The 21110-nt window shown below is 39.3% G+C and overlaps 1 protein-coding gene across 6 annotated transcripts in view; it reads right to left on the reverse strand.

Annotated features, from left to right (window-relative positions):
* Positions 1–115: 115 nt before the first annotated feature.
* Positions 116–21110, reverse strand: part of ARFGEF3 (ARFGEF family member 3) — an 83648-nt gene continuing 62653 nt past the window's right edge. For 5 of the 6 annotated variants that reach the window (XM_085217202.1, XM_085217201.1, XM_085217199.1 and 2 more), the window contains 13 exons: positions 20821–21000; positions 20007–20151; positions 18742–18864; positions 18352–18455; positions 17832–17976; positions 15425–15553; positions 14700–14876; positions 14033–14147; positions 13331–13433; positions 12602–12733; positions 11061–11191; positions 6860–8087; positions 116–6130 (listed from right to left, as the gene is read on the reverse strand). In XM_085217202.1, the coding sequence (XP_085073328.1) occupies positions 5939–6130; positions 6860–8087; positions 11061–11191; positions 12602–12733; positions 13331–13433; positions 14033–14147; positions 14700–14876; positions 15425–15553; positions 17832–17976; positions 18352–18455; positions 18742–18864; positions 20007–20151; positions 20821–21000 (2904 nt within the window). In that variant the 3' untranslated portion in view covers positions 116–5938. The remainder of the gene's footprint in view (positions 6131–6859; positions 8088–11060; positions 11192–12601; positions 12734–13330; positions 13434–14032; positions 14148–14699; positions 14877–15424; positions 15554–17831; positions 17977–18351; positions 18456–18741; positions 18865–20006; positions 20152–20820; positions 21001–21110) is intronic. The other variant, XM_085217203.1, reaches the window with a different exon arrangement.

Below are 21110 nucleotides of genomic sequence, written 5' to 3' on the forward strand. Positions count from 1 at the left end.
CTCCCCAGGTCACCTGCAGTCCTGCAGCATTTCAGTCCTTCTCAGTGCTGAAATGTTTTGCTTGATTACGAACTGCAAAATAACTAAACTACCTTTAGACAAAACAAACACCAGATTATTTTGCATTTGCTTCTTTATTCTACAACACAAGCAACATAAATAGTTTATAATTTTTTTTTTTGTTTTAAAATATTTCCATTTCAGAATTCAGTCTGAACAAAATATACACAAAATACAATTTGCAAGCCAGCTTACAGTGACTTCCTGACCAATGGACACTGAAGAACCAAACAAAGCAGCACAACGGAACGCAGCAGATATAGGAAGGTGTTATTCTAAAGAATAGGAGAAAGGTAGAGGGAGGAAACTTGAATGAAACTGGGGAACTGCTAGGTATGAACTCCGTAGAAGGTAAATCCAGCGTAAGAACTCTAGACATTTATAGTCTCTCTTAAAAAGATTAGTGGCTCCTCCTGAATATACAGTTATAGAGATGAAATCCTGGGAATAATGCTTTGTAATAAAATGCTTTCTATGCCAGCCATCATCATGGAAATAGAATTTGCTTTTTATTTTGGAATAGGAATAATCAGATCTTTGGCAAAATGGAGTGTCTACTCCCTTTGGCTTTCTATCAGTTTTCAGCTCTGGTCAGAGGGCTCATGGAGTAAGTTCACAGAATCATAAATAATGACAAAAATGGAGGTGGGGAAGGGGAAGGTGAGGGGAACTAAATGAAGTTGCTCCCTGCTGTCACTTCATACTTTCACACCTCTTACTCCCATCTGCTCCTTGAAATGGTGTGCAGCGCAGGGCTCTGCTATGACATGGCTCAGCCCTTCCTCGCTGCTCTCACTTTGATATCAAATCGTGCTTTCTTCCACAGATCTGAGGGCTCAGGAGCCATGGCCTAACTGGGGAGGTGGTATTTGTCCCTGCAGCTCTTCTGCTTCCCTTTGCTTCCTGGGGAAGCATGGCATTTCACCACAGACTATGCTAAGCAAAGGTGTGGAAAGGAAATGAGGAATAAGGCCTTAATGCTCCATGGGTGGAAGTACGTAACTACTTTTTGATTAGTGGGATGTTGAGTTGCAAGAATTGAAATAGATCCTCCTGCCACTTTTTCTTAACAAAAAATGCCTTCCATAACCCCAGATCCCTAAATGATGTGGCAGGGGAGAGTAAGCAAACCTTTGCTTGTGAATTTGCCAAAAATAAAGAGGATTTGAGGATCTGGTCCCACAGGCAAGCTCATTATTGCATTAATCCAGGATCGTGCAGTGTAGCTCCAATGATATCCACATTCAGAATTAGGGCATTTCCCCTTCCCTCTGCTTCTGGTTCTTGAATTGGACCTCTCAACATTAAGTGAAAAGAACAGTACATACGTATGCTAGGTGCTTTGTTATTTTCTTTTTAAATAGCCAGCCTGTCATGTTTGTCCAAAGCTGTTTAGTATGAAATGAAACTGTAGTTAGTATCACATATAAAGGGGCAGTAGTGGAAAGAAACACAAAGAGGAGGTGAGATTTCTTCCATGCAACTGTACAACTTCCTGGAGAGCCAGGCATGTTGCTGGTGAGTGCTGCTGATAGACCCTTATGTTGTATCCCTACAGAAGCTCTGCTCAAAATGGGGAGACTCAGAGAAGAGGAGTCAATAGCTGCCAGATGTTATCTACATTGCATAAAATCCAACATTTGTGCTTCTGTGCTGTGTTACGTTGGTCCTTTTATACTGAAGGAGAAGGTATATATATTTTTAAAATTGATGATATTGCATCATTTCTTCAAAGAATTGTGGAATTATCAGAAATTGAGGAAAAAGAGATCAATCTATCTGTCTAATTTCATATGCCACGCTTACCACTATAAACAGATCTTCCCAGGAGTGATTATAACCAGAATATTGATTAAATTGCTTGCTTAAGCATAATCTTATCATACCTCCACAAAAATAAGATACGGGAAGAAAAAAATTGGTTGAATTTGTTGAATTAAAAACAGTTTATCACTGACTAATAGCATTTCTAGTTGCTAAAAGTGAAAATGGTTAAATTCTGCATGCTCATTTTCCAACTAAGCTTATATACAAGAGCTGGTTAGAAATGAAGGCTTGCTATGGTTGGCTTCTTGCACATTAAAACTGGATCTGTGCAAGAGTGAAGGTTCTAGTCCTAGTCTGGGGGCATCTTTGATGCACAGGAATGCGTGCTGTTTTTTTTGTGGAATTTCAGGAATGAGGTGTATAAAGGACCACAACAGAGAAAGTGATATCAGGAATTATACAGGACTTTCCCCTTCCTGAGAACTTGTTGACTTGTATGCAGAAGTTGAAGGATTCAAGGACTTAGTCCAGAGTACAAATATTCCCACTAATAACAATGGCTTGGGCAGTCTGAGAGTGGGCCTAAGCTGTAGCAGGAGATGGTAAATGCAGGCAGCACAGCCGGACCTCTCTACTTGTTAGCCTGTTTGACATTCAAGTTTCATACCGGTCCTGCACTGAGTTCTGAAGTGGAGATATCAGCACCGAGATACCACTATATTCAGAGCAAATGGAGATTACATATGGTAACATATGGTATTTAGAGGTGGGAATTACCTCTTGGGCAAATGAGAACTCATCGGCAAATTTTACAGTAAAATTAAACAGAACTTGAAGCTCAAATTCAAGGCAAAGTACCTTGCTGGTCAAGCCATGGGTGAAAATTCTGCTTGTCCTCAACAGAAGCCAGCTATACTCCAGATGAAGTGTATTGTTTTAGCTGTGATGAGACAAAAGCTGTGTTTGGCATTTTACAAGAAAAATTCTGCCTGGGTCTATGTAACCCTTTCCCTAATTGTTTTTTCTGGATGCTGAGTGAAGTCAATTATTATAAAGTAAATGTCTATTCTAGGAGAGAATTAAATCCTAGCATCCTGATGAAAGCATGTTCACCAGGAGATAAATGTTCTGATTCAACAGTAGTTGATTCTATGCTGCTGTTACCTTGCACATTGGGCTACAGGGCTGTAAGAATCTGAATGTGTTATGTGAGAAAGATGCATGGAGGGCTGCTTTGTACTGCTGGATGTGTTGGGGTGGTCAGAGCTAGGGGCTAGTGCCAATACTCTTCCCTGGGACCATTCTGTGCAAGTTCCTTTTCTGGGCACAAAGCTTGCACTGTGAGGCCTGCAGGCACTGTGCTGCCAGCTTTAGGCCAAATGGTCTGAAGAATGAATGGAACAAAGCACACAGGCCTACAAAATGGTGACTTCACACTCAGTATTTTACTACTTTGGGACTCGCTAATGTCTATGGCTAAACTAGCAAAAAAAAGCCTGATGAACCAGCTCCACATGTTGCACTCAGATTAATAGCTCCTGAAGTGGTGTAAGCTGTCCTCACCTGCTTACCACTTCGCACAGAAGGAAAAGGAAGAGCAACACCTGCTAAAGGTTGCTCACCTAAAGCCTGCTGCTACAAAGACTCCTTTGTGCTCCTCCCATCCTTTTTCATGATATTTCTGGAATGATGCAGTTACTTATGTCCTCATATGGTTTCCTAAGGGAGGGGTATGGTCAAAGAGAGGCACTGAGGGTGACAATGGGCACTTAGTGTATAATTTGGAAGGAGAAGTTTAAAATGCATTGCAATACAGCAGTGCTTTGGTTGAGCAGCTTGCTAAGCAGGTTACACTGGGCTGGGCTGTGTTCAGGTGCTTGACTGGGGGCAGGCATGTTCATTCCTAGAGCTTCTCTTTCTGATTTACAGATAGTGTATAACCATGGTGTTTCCTAAATAACAGGCCCCATTCTGGAATCCTGAGTGACTCCGTTGGTACTGCTATCAGTTTTACTTCTCCAACATAAATTAAGGATTTGCTTTAGTTTTAGGTAAGCACAGTGAAAATCTCAATCCCTGAAATGAATGTATAATGAAAAATAGCACATTTGAGTGTCCTGGCATGCAGGTGTTTACTCTGATTCTGGCTATTGCCTAATTAATGTCCTGCTTTAAAAACAGTTCTACATAGATGCCAAATAAAAAAATTAAAAAAAATAGCCACTTCTTTACTCAACCTAAAGACGTGTAAGAAAAACATGGCAACAGAAATCTAACAATATGCTAAGGGCTTGGTATATAATCTCACCTGTCCCCAAGGAAGTATTCCAACTGTTGGGAAAATTGATATTATTATTAAATTGCTTATTTATAAAGTCAATGTGCATGGTAAGAACAAGCTGTTTTTATGGAATTTTTGGTGTTCCTGGAATAATTCTGCAGGTGAAGTTCTGACAGTGTGACTGGCTCTGCAGAATGGTATAGGACAAAGTATGCCCTCCACAAAAATCTAGCAGTTGGCAAGTGGGGAGTGGGTGATGGAGGGCAAAGACAGGATGACAACGGCAGACTCTTAGTAAACGATCAGCTAGGGTGAAGGCTATTCAGCAGTTTTTTTTTTTTTACTGACCCTCTATTTTTTTAGGTTCAAGATGCTAAAAACGGTTAGTTGAGCAAAGTCCAGAACTGATGTAAAAAGATGACATTTTTTGAGGATGCAGATACCAAAGATGTATATTTACTTGGTATGAACGTTTTAAAAGTCTTGGAAGAACATCATTAAGGGATCACCCAAGAGTAAATCAGTTCTGATGAATTATTTAAACATCTAATCAACAAATGATGTAGCATACGAGTACAAGTCCCAGGGGCTGTGACATAATTTGTGAAGCAAAAGTAACCCTTTGCTGTGTCCACTGTGAATATTTGACAATACAGTAGTCAATCCTTCCACCTCTCCCCCTGCTAATAATATTGGCAGATAGTAGTAGTCCTTATAGAAGCGCTGCACAGAGGGAGAATGTACCTACATATGACTCTGTTCCCTCCCTGTTTACTGCAGCAGATGAGAAAGGAGAGAGAAAGAGAAAAGTTAGTTACATTCTTTTCAGACTATTTTCCATCTTGATTAACTTCAATGTAGAGTGATAGGCTAAGTTTAGTGTAAGGGTCCTGACTGCAGTAGTTAGAATAGATGCTAAAGTCAGCTTAGCTGCAGTGTTGCTTGAACTGGAGGAACACTTTGTTCTGTTGTGAGTGCTGGATACTGGCATGTAGACTGGCTGTAGCTTTGCTCTGTGGTGTATTTTCCCCTCTGGCTTCAGAGAAAACAGCAAAACAAACTTCCCTGTAGCATTTTGGTGAAATTATATATGTGGAAAAATGATCACCTGTGGTCATAGCTGAAGTAGCCAGGGTGATGTGTAGAAGAGGGCAGGTTGACAGTGCCTTTTTTCCTCAAGCATTACTTCACAAGGGTTATGAAAGGATGAATAGCCTGTGCTTGGTTCACCAGTTTAAGACCTGGAATACTTTAATAATCACTCACTAGCTACTCTGAATATCACCAGATTTCAAAGGCTCTTCTCAGAGCAAAATAAATTTCAACTTTCTTCAGTTAGCAAGGCATATAGTATTGTAGTAATCTTTATTTGGCTTTCCTCTCTCATGCCAATTTCTGAATGGAAAAAGTTACTCTGAACAAGTGCCACATTTTTATTTATGATTTGTTATACAGGCCTTGCTTGCCTGGTTTGATGGTTTCATTCATAGATAATTACAAGTATGGATGTTTACCTAGAGTTTGATGTGGCTCCCACTGTTGTAAATTTGAATTTAAATGAAGGTTACTGAAATGTATTTTGACTTTAGGTACCAGCCTGATTTACTGGCAGATTCCGGGGTCATTCCATACCCCCTGGACACATTCATGCTTCACCTCCTCTGGTAGTATGAGTGAGGAACACACAGTCTCAAGTGGATAGGGGAAATATATCAACAAGCTCGTTGTTTCTTAATTTATCACCAACAAATAGGCGGTTAATGAACCCCGAATACCTCTTTGCTGTATATCCTGGCTGTCTTCTCCCCTTTGCAACAGAGCACAGCTAGTTTAAATGATGATATCATACACACGGCCCACTCTTCCTAGCCATTCCCGTACTGCCTGACGAACACGGATATCAGTCACATGGCAAGTCAGCTGGCTGATACATGGGAACACTGCTGGCTGGAGGGCTGTGAAAGTTTGGTCTGGTAGGGCCTGAATCTGGTTGAGAACTGTCAGCACCATGTTTGTCCATGCCTATAAAATTGGATACACACACACAAAAAAAGACTCTTTAGAATACCTTTTTATATAGAGAAGTCTCTCAGATTAAACAGAAAAGGCATCTTATCACTTCAGCTTCATGAAGAGGGCTCAGCAATATCAGCATATTAATTTATCCTTGACTGTCTGCACAATTCAGTACTGTATGTTGCTGTTTGACTTTGTATTTCATGTATCGAGATCACTCTTCATCACCTATTATTTCATCCCATAGTGAAAAAAGATTTAATGCTTTTACTGATTTGCTTACTCGGACATGCAAATAAGTTCCTATTTATCAACAGAGCCCAATATTTCTGCTTTGGAATTACAAAAAGCTTATTAAATAAAATAGCATTACAACAAGTACCCTCACATTTTCAAAAGCCCTAAGTAGGCTGGAGCCCATAGCAATAAGCAGAGTTCATTGTTGGTTGTTTTTAGGAAAGTGCAGTTTTGGCCTCAGTCACAGAAAAACTCTTGGAAGCTGTACTGGTATATACCTGATAACACCTTCCCATAAGATTGATTTTCTTTTGATGGAACAGATCGAGATTTTTACCAGTGCTAGCTGCTGAAATATTCAGTCCTCATCATGATGATTTCTTTAGGTAAGGAAGACATCTTATGAAGAGACTATTATTATTGTGATAAAAGCAACAGAAAAATATTTTAGGTGTATTTTAAATTATTGCCATTGTTAGCATTCTTTAAGTGTCCTACCTGTATCTGGGCCTCTGCGTCCCTAACAGATATATTCAGGGAGCTGACTGTGGATCCTGAGCGTGGTCTCTTCTCTTGTCTTAGAATCTCTGGGCCAGCACTGAATGAATGCCTCATTTGACCTTGGTCTATAAGATGTTGTGGCCTCTGGAGTATGGGTGAGTCCTGCCCTCTGGAGCCCAGGAGCTCCCCTTTCTTTTCCACTTTGACCTCTTTGGTGAAGGATGTCATGGCCTGCTGCTGCTGCTTTCTTTTTTTGTATTCCATCATGAACTTAGAGATGGTTTTGTCAGTGGCTATGGTGTAGATCTTGTTGCCAGCACTCTCCCACCATTCTTTTTTCCTGTTTTGTTCTTTTTTCTCTGGTTTAGGACTTGAGAGTGGGGGTAATAGCAGCATTTCTCCACTTCGTGGTGTTAGGCTGTCTCCCAGTTGGTCCCTTATTTGACTCCGGTCATCTTCTGATGGAGTGTCCTTCCCAGACTGCCCTCCAGTTGATGGGGTGGAGGTTTCTGAATGAAAAGATGGTAAAATGAAGAACGGGTCGCCTTTGAACACTGGAGGCTCCTCTGTGTTATTCTCCAGGTCTAGGTGCATCTGGATATAGTTGTTGCACAGTTCCATGCAGAGCTTATGAAGCCGCTTGATCAGCCATCCCCAGTCTGCATTGCTGACAGGCTGTACACTCAGAGATGGTATTCGAGCCCTCCACTGTCTCTTCTCTTTTCCCCGAGGAGGACTGACCTGGGCAGTTTCTTCAAAAATGTCTTCATCTTCTGAAGAGCACTGTTGTGATGAGTCAGTGCTTCTCTCATCGTCCTCAAAGAGGATCTTCTTCACTTGCTCTGCAGTGATGTTCTCCTGGTTTGTCAGGATAGCACAAATCAAAGCATGGAAGTAAATATTGAAGCTCATTGCTGACTGGCGATACAGGTTGGCAGCTCCACTAATGCCAGACACTTTTTTTAGCAAGCACTTCAACCCAGGCCTGGTGTCAAACTCTCTGGCTGTTCTATAGGAGTCCAGCAGTAAGTCAAAGATGACAGCTAAGTTCTGCATGGAGATGTACCGGAGGAAACCAGCCAACTTGTTTTCTGGTACTTGTATTGTCATTTTCTCCTCTAAGTTAGAAGGGCCTTTAACAAATTCTTCCAGTAAGATGTCATATAAATTCTGGAGCAGTACTTGGTGTGACAGCAAGCTCACCACTATTGTCCTAAAAGGAATACTTGGTGAACCAAGTATAGGAAGGAAAAAAAATATAATTGTATGTTATGTTTTTAGTAGAAGTATGGGAGTATTTCATGTTTTAGAATCTGACATGAAGGATATGGGTTAAAGGCCAAAATTTTAGGGCCTTGTTACAAAGAATTGAACGAAGGTCAAGTTATCTAGAATGGTCTTTCAGCCTTCTTAGAAGGGATGATGCTTCCATGCGTTAAATAAAATGACCACAGCAAAAGCATTAATGGAACTTTGCAGAGGCAGTATTAAAAAAAACTCTATTGTGTATTTTATATATAGATATATAAAATACACTATAGCTACAGGTACCCTTAGTATTTTCAGACTGCTATAATTAAGGAATTTTTTAACACAAATCATGGAGCACTTTTGTCCTTGGACCCTAGGTACATTTTTTATTTTTGCTGTTACTGAACTCAAAGCTAAGAATTGTTCTTAAAACTTCTCCACTGGCATTTCAGCAAACCTTAACTTTGCTATGACAAATTAAGGCTTAAGCTGATTTGCAATTTGCTTTCCAATTTCCAATAAAGTCAGTGGTATTTATCTCAAAAATAAAATGCAGAGAACCAACCAATAAAAAAAAAAATCGTCAAAATCATCAGCAGTGCAATGGAACATGCAAAGAAGCTTAAGTCCTGATGAATGTTTGCGCTTAAGATTTCAACTTGAATAGTGAGGTCCTAGCCCTGTTTCTTACATGCAATACTGGGTGATTCTCTCCTGTTGGACATTGTGAGCTGTTCTAGATCTCACTGATTTTATTTGCACAGGGAACATATGAATGGCAATCTCTCCCAGATGAAGTTTTCAGGTAATTCACTAATAATGTTGTCAGGCTTACAGGCAGGGGAAGTTAAGAAGAAGGGGTGGATTATAGTTAAAGCAAAACGTTGACGGCTTGCAAATTAAAAATTATAAACTGTGAAGCCCATCTTAAGTTAATAATTGTAAACAAGTCTGCATCAGATTAAAGCTGTGATATTTCAAATAGAGTTGATGCATTGCACGTACTTGTTTAGATTTAGAGAACTGTGAGGGATCACAGTTTAAGTAGCATTATTACCAGGTGAGGAAAAGACTTTTCACTTTGCTTGCGATATTGAAGTTTTAGGTTTAAGTTAAAGTAAACTTTCATGTAACGTAAGATGCTCAATTTGAGACTTCTAAAAATCTTTTTCCTTATGTTAATTGACTGGTAAAGCCAAACAAATGGTCCTGATTTAAAAAAAAAAAAAAAAAAATCCCAAAACTAAAAAAGACAGTCCTGAGACTTTTGAGGGCCTGACACATATAGAAGCTATGGGTCAGAGAGAACAGTCCTAGGTTTAGCTTATCTATATCAGCTCACTTACTTACTATAGCTGTAGCTGTCAGTGCTGATATGGTGGTTAAAACTAAGTCTTATTATCTGACAGCAGTACAGTCTTGATGATTAATACATACACTGGAGCTCCTTGTGGGAAAGTAGTTTTCTGCTGTAAAAAAATCATTAAAGGCTCTGGCTCAGAAAACCTCTAAAGAGTGCATATAGAATTAAATGTGTACTTGATTTCGAGAGACTAACCCCATTCCAAAAGCAAGAGCAGTATGAAGGAGATCTGCTTTCTTTGTAACAGCCATTAAGGCAACTTACAAGGACAATTTAAAGTACTACTCAATTAAAAAAAAAAAACAACAACAAAACAACAACAACAAAAACCAAAAAACTTGAACAGAACTATAGGTGAAAACACGATGCCAAAGCTGGTTAAGGACACTATTTTCTTATTCTGACTACTTTTTAGGAGGAAGAGCTCCCTTACCCCAGCTTCCTGTGAAACGATGCAGCATCAGGGAAACAAAAGCAAAAGGGAAAAGAGAAAACTCCACTAAGGTTAAAGTAAAACTTCAAAGGCCACAGTTAACTAGCGTGCAAGACTGGCATATTACTGTGCTGCTAAGCAAGTAATATGAAAAGCAGTGACACAGTCAATTTTCAGCCCTGTTTTGGCAAAAAATGAGTATTGCTGGGTAATATTTCCCCATAAGGGAAAATGCATTTGCAGTTAGACAAAGAGCAGTATGAGATCATTCAGAGTTTGTATTAATTGCAAGCTGTATTTATTTAAAGACTAACTTCTTGCTTGCATGGTCCTTCCTCCTGACCAACTACACAAGGGCCATCGCATTCTGACTCCTGGTTACATGCAATAGTTCAATTTTGAATGAGAATCCTGAAGTGGTCCAGAAGCAAGTTTGGTATCTGGTATAAGACTATTTTATATAATGTATTAAATACCTTGCAATATAAACACAAACCCTGAATGCAGCACTAATTCTTGGCCCTGTGATACTATCGTGGTTGTTCAAACAACCAAGTGCAAGCGAAGAGAAATTTTCTTTGGCAGGATAAGACTAAGAGTCATGCAGACACATGGTTTTCTGAGGTGGTAAAATATAAAAGGTTTTCTTTAAAAATAAAAAGTGCCAAGCAAAAACAAAAGTTCCCTAGATTAGTATGTTGACAGCTTTACAGATTTTCATGTAGCCTCTTTATACTGCTCCAGATTACCCATTAACCTATTTCAACCTTCTTAATCCAATAATACTGAATTTAAAAGACCAGTAAATGTAGCAGAAATTATTTCATTTGCTAGGTATCATTACAAATGTAACAGCACTTTGAAAGCTTTCTTCACACTGGTATTTTTACACCTCTAAGAAAAAACATCTCCTAATATTTCCCATGAGAATTCTTTTCCTTGTTGCATCTACTTTCCTTTACTTTAAAGCTTTGTGTCACCTCCTTCAGGTATTTGCAACCTACCAACTCTTACTATCTATTAGAAGCTTTTTTTTTTTTTTTTTTTAGAGACCTGTAGAAAGGCACAGCCTCTGTTCCCATCTCTGCCAGCCTGACAATAATTTTACCTTGTTTTTAACAACATAGTGTTCTCCTGAGAAGATATTTTACCTTCTCTGGGTATGCCCATTTGGTTTCTTATCTGGTGGCAGGTCAATGACAAGCACACATGATTGGGCATGTTCAAACCCCTCCTTGTTGCTAGGGGTCTTTGGGGAGCACTGAGTCTCCAGCATGAAGACCTAGAAAATGACAAATTACATAAAACAATTAGGTTTAGCATGTCTAACGGGTCCATGGAGGGCCTGACAGCAGAATTTCATGAATTGTGAAAGATCTATTACAACTTTTTTTTTTTTTTTTTTTTTTACAGTGATGAGAGGAAGCTACTACCTGTAAGTACCATGTATAGAAGACCTGCTTACACAGTTAGCCCATTCCTCCTTGAAAGGTTTGTTATTGGAAGGATAGTTTTCAGCCACAAGGAGGACAATGGACCTAATTTGTAGTTACTTGGGAGGAAAGTAGGAAACGACTCTCATTACTGTAGCTTTGTTTCATAGCTTAGTTGATGTGTCAAATCCTTGCTGAGAAGAACTCAGGCAATGCCTCTGAGGGGTGTCTCTTAGAGAAGCCTAACTGCTCCATTTCCTACTTAATGAGCTTTGCCTCTCTAGAAATTTACTTCTAAAACACTTTTTCTGTTCAAACAAAATCTGCCACTGCCATGTTGTTTGTGATCACCAATCCTGAACATCTGAGACATCTCAGATTTTCAAGCAGCATCAGGATATGATTAAGGATACGATTAAGTCAGAAATTGACACCAAACATCTGTTGTCTCTTCTAATCCAGCTGCTTACCCATGCAGAAATTGCCATATAATAACTGCAGGTCATTAAGTTTAGTTTGCTGTATTTTAAGGAACTGGTTTCATACAAACACTTTCTCAAAATGAACAACATTCACTGTAGACAAAAGAACCCTGAAAAGGTTTTCTCCCAAACTACTTAGCTGATTAGGAGTTAGTGATGATTTTTAAATCATTAGTTCAATGTTAGCATTACCTTCTAATTCTTAATAACTTTCTTCTCTCCAATCTATAGCCATGTACTTTTAGACACACAGGAAATGCATATTCCTCTTCAAGCTCTGATTTGAGGAGTTGAATAAACCTAGTTTTTCTAGTGTAATATCACAGTATCTGTTTTAATTTATTTTTCTTGCCTTTTGAATTTATCACTCTTTAACAAAACAGTCAGAAATGCATATGATGTTCTAGATGAGTATTCATTGTGATGCTATTTCCCTTTCTCTGTCAGAAAGGTTTCCACTGATTTATGTTAGTATTGCCTTTTTTTTTTTAAAGCTATACTACATACCAGGGTTGTAATCCTGATCAAATGCCTATGCATCTACCCCCAGCCAAGCATTCCCCCTAATGCCCACATACAGGGTAAGTTTTAATGTTTTTGTTTCTAGTTTTCATTACTTTTTCTCACTACTACTGTTAGATACATGACAGCCTAGTGATGAGAAAGTCTCATTCAATTTGCTCATAGGGTTTGAGGACAGCTGTGCTAAAAATGTACTCAAAGAAAAGCCCCAAGTTTAAAGGCTTCTCCAACTTTCACTGAAATATCAGTCTCTACCTGTTGTGCCATGGCTCTGATTCTCCAATATTCAGCCTCAGCACTCGGCGAGAGGGAGGGGGCTGCCACCTTCACTTCACAGGCGTCTCCACTAAAGCTTTCAGAACCACTGTGGAAATAGCCCAATAGGTTCTATAGAGAAACACAACATCAGACTTTCACTGTGCGTTAAATTAAATCAGTGACTGTAGAACTGTTGAACTTGTTCATGTTTAATACAAAATTCGGAATGGGAGGGATCTCTCCCAGTACTATCAGTGGGCCACCTGCTATTCAGTATTTGGTGTATTTGATGCGAATGCATTACAAGAACTTATATAGTAGTGAATTAAAGGGAATTTTTGTGGTGATTTGAAAAATAATCTATATGGAGCATGCAGCAACTGGAACAAGTAAACAACTTTGTTTTCTGTCTACTTTTAACCAATTCAGAAGAACTGGAACAAAAGGTAAGGATCTTCTGATTCCTTGCTAGTGGGGCAATTTAAAGTTAGTAACCACTGTTGTCTGTAACGTGCTTCAAAAAAGAAAAAAAAAAAAAGATTTGAGTCTCTATTGTTGATCCAATGCCTTTCATTGTGATTAAATTAATAAACAATGAAAACTAAAACATAATCTTGTTTTCCAGCCTCTGTATCCAAAACCTTGTTTGTGTGCGTGCATGTGTGAGACAGCTTGTCAAAAGTTAGAGTATAATTAGTTTTGACTGTCAGCAAAAAGACAGTTTACCTTTACTGGCTCCAGAGTGGCAGAGAATGCATCCTGCAAGGCACAACATGCAAGCCTCCACATCTCTTCAGTAAAAACAGGTCCTGCTGTCACTAATACATACCTAAAAGTAGGCACACAGGAAAACATTACCGTAAGAAATAACTGAACAGTTCTCACCTGTAATGGGAGAAGGTGGAAAACTAAAGAAAAGATCCTTTTAGTAACTAGCTAATAATATTCAGTCTCCTAAGAATTAGTAGTTGTTATCCTGACCCATTTTTTTTGATATAACACTGAATTTCTGACTGCTTTTCCTTCAGTTTTCCTCCTTAAACAATCATCTCTCCTGAAGAAGAACTATATGTTCTGTAAGTATATAATGGAGTGTTTATTTTGACTGTGATTGCAATAAACTGAAGACTGTAAAGATAACCACTGCACTCAAAGACCTGTGAATCCCCATAGAAAGCCCCTTAATTATTTTTCCTAAGGATTAATTATTGACTAACTGTATATATGTATTGTACATATTTTACAGGAATGACACACACAGCAATGTGCAAAACTACAGATTCTGAAGCAGACAAAACAGTTAAACTTTTTTTTTTTTTTTAAATGGAGATATATTGCAGACGACTTCTGATATGCTAGCCAACTTAGTCTGCCCACAAGTACCTTTTTTATTTTTTTAATATACTAAAAGAGTGAAGAGATTGTTACCTGATACAAGAGCAGCCAACTCTGGAAATAATTTCTGTTGGTTCTGCTACACAGGCGACCAGCAACTTGAAAAGATCTTTTAGCATAGTATTGATCATATTTTCATAACCAATATCTGTAAGGAAAAGACACGGACTGGTTTTTATTTAGCATCATTGCCTTTGCCTTGCAATTAAAGACAGTCTTGATATGCTTTTTGCAATTCAGAAACTTTGCAAAACCAATTCTTTTTATGTAGATATCAGTAGAGTTCAGTTTTGAAACATGCAGTACACCCTATTGAAATGAGAACAGTCCTTTTGTGGTTAATGATTTAAAATGTGTAGACTTCAGTTGTACTAGAGAAATTGTTAGCTTCTGTTTCTGAATGTTATAATTCAAGATTGAAGTCTCGTTGTCTTCTTTTGGAAAGCGTAATGAACACTGTGATTTTTTTAATTTTGAAGTTAGCCCTTGTCTGAGCAACAGCGTGGACTAAATAACCTCCACAAGTCTCTTTTCAAGTTATATTTTTTCTATTTGTTAATAAAAAAGAAAACAAATTCTTAACCCTCCTCCTCTTGTTTTACACTTGAGCAACCAAAAAAGCAAGGAAATCACCTCCCCAGGTAGCTATTCAGTAACATGCCATTAAACTGTCAGGAGATTTGATAGTGTTAGAACATACCTGAGTGTATGAAGTTTTGAATGTGCTCCACTACGAGTTCACAAGAAAGGCCAATGGCGTGCTTGAAATTAGCAGATGCCACATCCCAGTAAGAATGGTCACCATGGCTGCGATGGAGCCAAAGGGACATTGTAGGAAGAAGAAGATGTACAACTGCGTAAATGCCAAATCCTGGGCCTTAAAATAAACACAACGATGGTTGTATATTTTTGCTTACACAGCCTACATTTAAGATACGTTTCTTAATTCATTCCAAGCTTGAAGCTAGGGGAGATTCTAGAGAAGGCAGTTTCTGAAACTCTTTTTTTATAGGTTAAGAGAAGGGTGCAGTTGTAGATTTCATTATGAGATTAGTTTTAGTTCTGAGTTCAGGAATGTTTACTCAACTGAGAATCTCCTGTGCTGCTCAGGAGGTCTATAGGACTGTATAATTTTATGAGTTTCCTGGACTTCAAGCAAATGTTTTCTGTAGCCAGGACACTGCCAGAGTACTGCACCTCTTTATTTGTGCATGCAGGACTTCAACATACTCCTACAACATGCCTTCTGTCACCATAGAACAATAGGTTAACTAACTGGAACCACAAATCCCATTCTGAGAAAATTCCATTTGAGCATGTCTGTGCAGCTCTGGCATGAAGAGTATTGCAGTTTATAGAGGTGGGTTAGTATTCTAGAAGGGACAAGCCAGGGCTCCAGTAGCTCAGAGTTTATCCTTTAATTACCAGGTGTCTTGGCAACATCCCGCAGCAATTCAAAGAGCAGATCTAGAGTTGGAGGTTGGTGCTGGCGGGGACAGTTGGATATGGCAGTTGTTAATTCTTCCAGCAGAATAATCCAGACATTGATAAGGCCTACAAGTAAGAAAACAAACGTTAAAAATCAGTCTGACATTGCACTGACCAAAGGTGGAACGTGCCCTCTGAAAGTGATGGAGACTAAGCAATTAAATAACTTAAAGGATCGTAAGTACTTTCTCATTTCACTGCTGTGGTATAATTGCAGAGGGCAATATCAGTTTTTGAAAAGATTGTCTCCTTTTCTTTCCCTTTAATTAAGTTTCATGTTTTGTCCCACTCTTTCTCCTCCACATACCTTTTTCTGGTCTAAGTTTGCCATTCCCATTAGTCCAGTTCTTGTTTGTTTGTTTGTTTGTTTTTAATGTATTTTCAAGTCTTGATTGACAAGTTAGCCAATGAAAATTGAATCTTCTAGTTCTTTTCTTAAAAAGCACATAAAATGTAAAGTCCAGTAATGAAATGAATGTCCTCTGAAAGGTTTTACAAAAGGTGCAGATATGGTACATGTCCAAAGAAAATGCTCAGCCCCTTCTAAAGGCTTTGAATTGCCCCTACAAAAAGATTCAACTAGACTAGATGTGTTTTATTTACACCTTGAAATTTCAGCTGGAAAAATTAAAACTGTAAGAATGCACAGGAAATCCTGCAAGCAGTACAGTTGTATGTGAGCTACATAATCCTAAGAGATCTACTAGTATTGCAAATTTGCCCAGAACGGTTTGTACCTGTTTTGTACAGAATTATTTAATTATCTTTCTAAGTAAGGAAACAGCACAACTCACTCAGCACTAAGTCTGGCTATCTTCAAATCTGGAAGAGCTAAAAACATTCTCTTTTAGCAACTTCTTGAATAATTTGGCATGGAATAAAAGACGCTATGAAAATACATTACACTATCCTAAGGCAAAGAAGGCTAAAACATTCTGCAAGATCTTGGAACTGACTTTTCATAGAATCACAGAATCGCCAAGGTTGGATAACACCTCCAAGACCATCCAAACCAACCATCCACCTACCACCGATACTTCCCCACTAAACCACATTCTTTAGTACAGCATCTAAATGTTTCTTAAACACCTCTGTGGACAGCCTGTTCCAGTACCTGACCACTCTTTTGAAGAAGAAATTTTTCCTAACAACGAACCTGAATCCCCCCTGATGCAACTTGAAGCCATTCCCTTCAGTCCTATCATTAATTATATAAAATAAACCTTTCAGGGAGTTGTAGAGAGCTGTAGAGTCTCCCCTGAGCCTTCTCTTCTCCAGACTAAATGATTATAGTCTCCTCAGGTGCTCCTCATAAGGCTTGTGCTCCAGACCCTTCACCAGCTTTGCTGCCATTCTCTGGACACTTTCCAGGGCCTTGATGGACATCTTTCTTGAAGAGAAAGCTGGATTTAACTCTATTCACCACCACTCTCTGGGCCTGACCCTCCAGCCTGTTCTTTACCCAGCAGAGAGTGCCCAAGCCATGGGCTGCCAGCTTCTCTAGGAGAATACTGTGGGAGACAGTGTCAAAGACTTTGCTGAAGTCTAGGTAGATGCTGTCAACAGCCCTTTTCTCAGGGACAACAGCGCCCAGTGAGGCACTGCCTTCTGTTTTTATAAAGTCGGTTTATCTAATATTGTTCTAATACATTACCAGCTACTGCTTCAAGGGGCCAGCGTGGATTCAAAAGCACTATGTCTGCGTTTCTCTATTGCTTGGCTCCATGCACAGCTGGTTCCGGTGTTGTTCAAACACCTGGTTAATCCACAACCCACAAAAGCAACACAGATAACTAGGAGAATAATGTGCGTCGTTTTCCTGGAGGTCACAGCATTTCCTACGGATTTTAGTTTGTTTGATTCAACAGACCACAGCACTTACATTTGGAAACATATTTAAGTAAGTATTCTTTACCTTTGTAAACTTTAACTCAACACTGATAATTTTTCTGTGAAAGGAAGGGCTGTCAGCATCAACCTCAAAAGGTTTTCATTCCTTTACTGTAGCTGTCGTTCCAGAAAGTACTTTTGTGTTTGCTCTCAGACATATGTATTTGCTGTATTATAACAAGTTAAGTACCCTGATATTTAGTCATTTAATTACAATATTATTGCCTTCTCCCTTGACGCTGATTGCATTTTTCTCATACATGAGCTGTAGCTTTTAACATATAGAAATGGACAGGATCTGAACTCTAAGTTGTATGTGTATACAGACAACAGACACAATAAACTCTGTGAAGTTTTTCCCCTCCTTTTTGCTTTCAGCAGTTGGCAAAATTTACAGTGACATGTAAAAGAAACAATTGATTAATCCTACATTTCCTGCTTTCAGTGCACTTACCAGTGTCATCATCAAAGTCAGAAAGGATGCACTCAATACCATCCTCACTGCTGGCTGACTGCTCCTGCACTCTTCGGGGCATATTAATCAGCCGGCCACTGAGGAAAATAGGTTTCAAGGGCATTTTGTAGATTTTGGCTAACAACTAAAAAAAAAAAAAAAGAGAGAAAAAAATACATAAGAGAAATGTCACTATTTTAGCTCTGTTTTACAGTAATCCTGTAAAATAAGAATTTATGTCACTCTGGATATGCTACTGTTAGGTTTTGAATGTTTTTTCCCCACATGCCCTTCAGTTCTGAGTGCTGTTACCTCCTCAGTTTTCCTGCTATTAGCTGGCTCACAACATATGAGGATCCTTCAGATTGCCAGTCTCTATCTGGCAGTGCGACCTCTTACCAACAGCCCTGTAGCAAATTCTGTTGTATTCATGCATATTACCTAACCAGTGATGCAAAGCCTCGAGGTCAGGACCGTCTCCTAGGCCATGTTAGTACCTGTGCAAGATTGTTCACTATACCTGAGAACATCTCCTGAGGTAATCAAGCGCGGGAAGGCACAAGTCTGTAGATGCTGATCCTGATCCTGGCACACAGTCACCCATCTCCTTACAATCTACTTCCCCTAGGGATGGGAAAGGCAGCATGGGAGGACAGGATGGGAGGGACAGAAGAGAAACAAACAGGATTAGCTTTGTTTTTCATGCACTTTGTTTTTCATTGATAGCGTTCAAAATGTTTCTGAAGTTCTCTTTTGATCATGTTTTTGTTTTTTTTTTTAAAAGCATTTTGGACACTGCCTCTCTTTTCCCTGCAATGTTCTGTATTACAAAGCAAGATTCTCATTTCTGGCAGAATCAAGTTTAACATACTGTAGGTTAATGAAATATAAAGAAAATAGAAGTATTTACCCAGTCCTTTCACAAACTTCATAAGGCACATAATATAACTGGTGGCGGCATTGGCAAAGACCTGGATGCTGTCAGTGTTTAGAAATGCTTCAAAGACATCGAACACTGGGGCCTGGCGTTTCCCTGTAGAAATAACAAGATGAGGACTTTTTTTCCCCATGCCCCATAAAGATGAATTTCCAACAGTTTCTCAACAATTTAACTGAATCTGTAGGATCAGTTCTGTTCTGGGAAGAGACAGAAATGCTCCAGTCATCTTAGAAGTAAAAACTAACATGCTTTCTCCTCTTTTGCTCCCAAGGCAACTTGCATAACCCTACGCTGAAAGTAATGCTGACTTCCTTCTTCACAACATCTATAAAAAATATCAGCTTACCAGTGCCCATATGGTAAGAGCAGGTACATGCACTCAGCAGTTGAGTAACATTTTTGTTTGGTGGAGCCTTAGTCCTAACTGTCAAGACAATACAGCAGTCACACTGAAAACTATTCTGACTCTTCTGATACAGTGACAAAATAGCTTTGTTTTTCCTACGTAACTAATCAGTCTTCAAAAGCTGTATACACTCACATTTTGTCACTGATCATAACAGATCTGAAAGACAAAATTTAGGAGGCAAGCCATATCCTTCATGCATGGCTTGTAACATTTATTAACCTGTAAATGTGACAAAAGGACAGATTAAAATTATTTGTCCTTACTGCCCAGCTTCCATACTAGCAATCATCTCTGAGAGAGACGTAGGATCAATTGTAAAGCAAATATGATTTGTAACAGCACTAGTAATTAGAATCCCTGTGATCGAGTGCTTGGACAAGTACCTGCCTGGAGTATCTCACCAACTGACTTTGATGTGTAAGAGCAGGAGGTTTCACATGGTAAGAAAGACAGTCGACATGAGAGGCGGTGACTGTATGCAGTCACTGCAGCAGGGCAGTGACAAGAACTCAACTATGCTCAGCACTCACAAACTATCATTTTGCTCAAAAATATTCAAGTAGGTTTGAAGCATTTTTTTCTTATTCTACTCATCTGCCAGAACTGAAAGGATAAAAAGGAAATTATGCTCGTTTTCACTCCCAACCTAGTAAATCAGATACGTTAGTACAGTCTTAGAGTATTACAGTGCCAATGTGAGTTATAGTGTTTCAGAGCATCTATTCAGGTCAGGCGTTTAAAATGTTCTGAGTTATTTCTTGAGACCTCAAGGAATTAGATTGGAAAACAAAAGAACACACAAAACAGTCAGTGCTTAAGTCCTTACCCATAGAGTATTCTCCTACAAGGTACTCTTTAACCTCTGACTTATTGCCGCTGTGAACTGTTTCCAGGGCACTGAACAGGGGTCTCCATCCTGACTGGATCTGGGTAGAACACATTTCCACCAACTCTCCTATGGAGGTGACCACCTGCAAACAGTGTAGGAAAGGCTCAAAGAATAAAACCAGAACTGATACAAAGCTGGACCTGCAGAAGGAATGAGGAAGGCTTTAAACACGTTTCTAGATATACTCTTTTATCTGGATTTCAAAATCTAGGCTTTTTTTTTGTTAGATAATTTAATTAAATCGCTTTAAAACCAGATGCACTTCTTCTAAAGAGCTAGGCTAAGCAATAAACAGGTAAGTGGACAGGGGCAGAGTTCTGAAAACACAGTGCTTCTGCATTGTACAACATTATTCTCTAGAGGTACTGTTCTAATACCTGGTGTGCTAGAATCTTGGGAAATATAACAATAATTTGGTAGGTTCAAGCATCACATTTGGGTCTGCTTCTGAGGGAAGACCTGACTGGAATAGGGTCACACATATATCATTTACAACTGCTTTACGGAAGAAAAATAGTAAGCTGCACTGAACAACAATGTCAAGGCTCCTTTGAAGTACAGAAGGATATCTGTATGCTACCATAATGCTGATTTAGGTAGGCAGGGCCCTCCTGAATTCCTGAAGATAACTGAGGGATACCATTTGAAGGGCATTTGGGAAATATTCAAGTGGATCAAGTGCGCTCTGCTGACCATCCTTCTTATGGGCATGGTAGGTCAGATACAGACACCCTAGTCAGGGCTGACTTGCCTGGTCTTGCACATCCTCATCACACAGCTCCAGCTGCATGATACGCTCAAAGGGGCGGAAAAGTGACTCATTAAAATGAAAATGAGAAGGCTCATTCCAGTCCGTCAGCACTTCGGTAAGGATGTCATGGATGAAGGAGACAGCCTTCCGAGACACATGCCTCTCCTTGTGACAGGCAGCCTGCAGGCAGAGGAAGAGTGTAAGACTTCGCCCAACCACAAAAGCACTTCATGATGCTGAACTCTTGAGAGCTTCATCATGACTGTAACTAGGGAGTCCATTGCCAAGAA

This window comes from Meleagris gallopavo, chromosome 2 (genome assembly GCF_905368555.1).
Source record: "Meleagris gallopavo chromosome 2, MGAL_WU_HG_1.1, whole genome shotgun sequence".
Taxonomy (NCBI): Eukaryota; Metazoa; Chordata; class Aves; order Galliformes; family Phasianidae; genus Meleagris; species Meleagris gallopavo.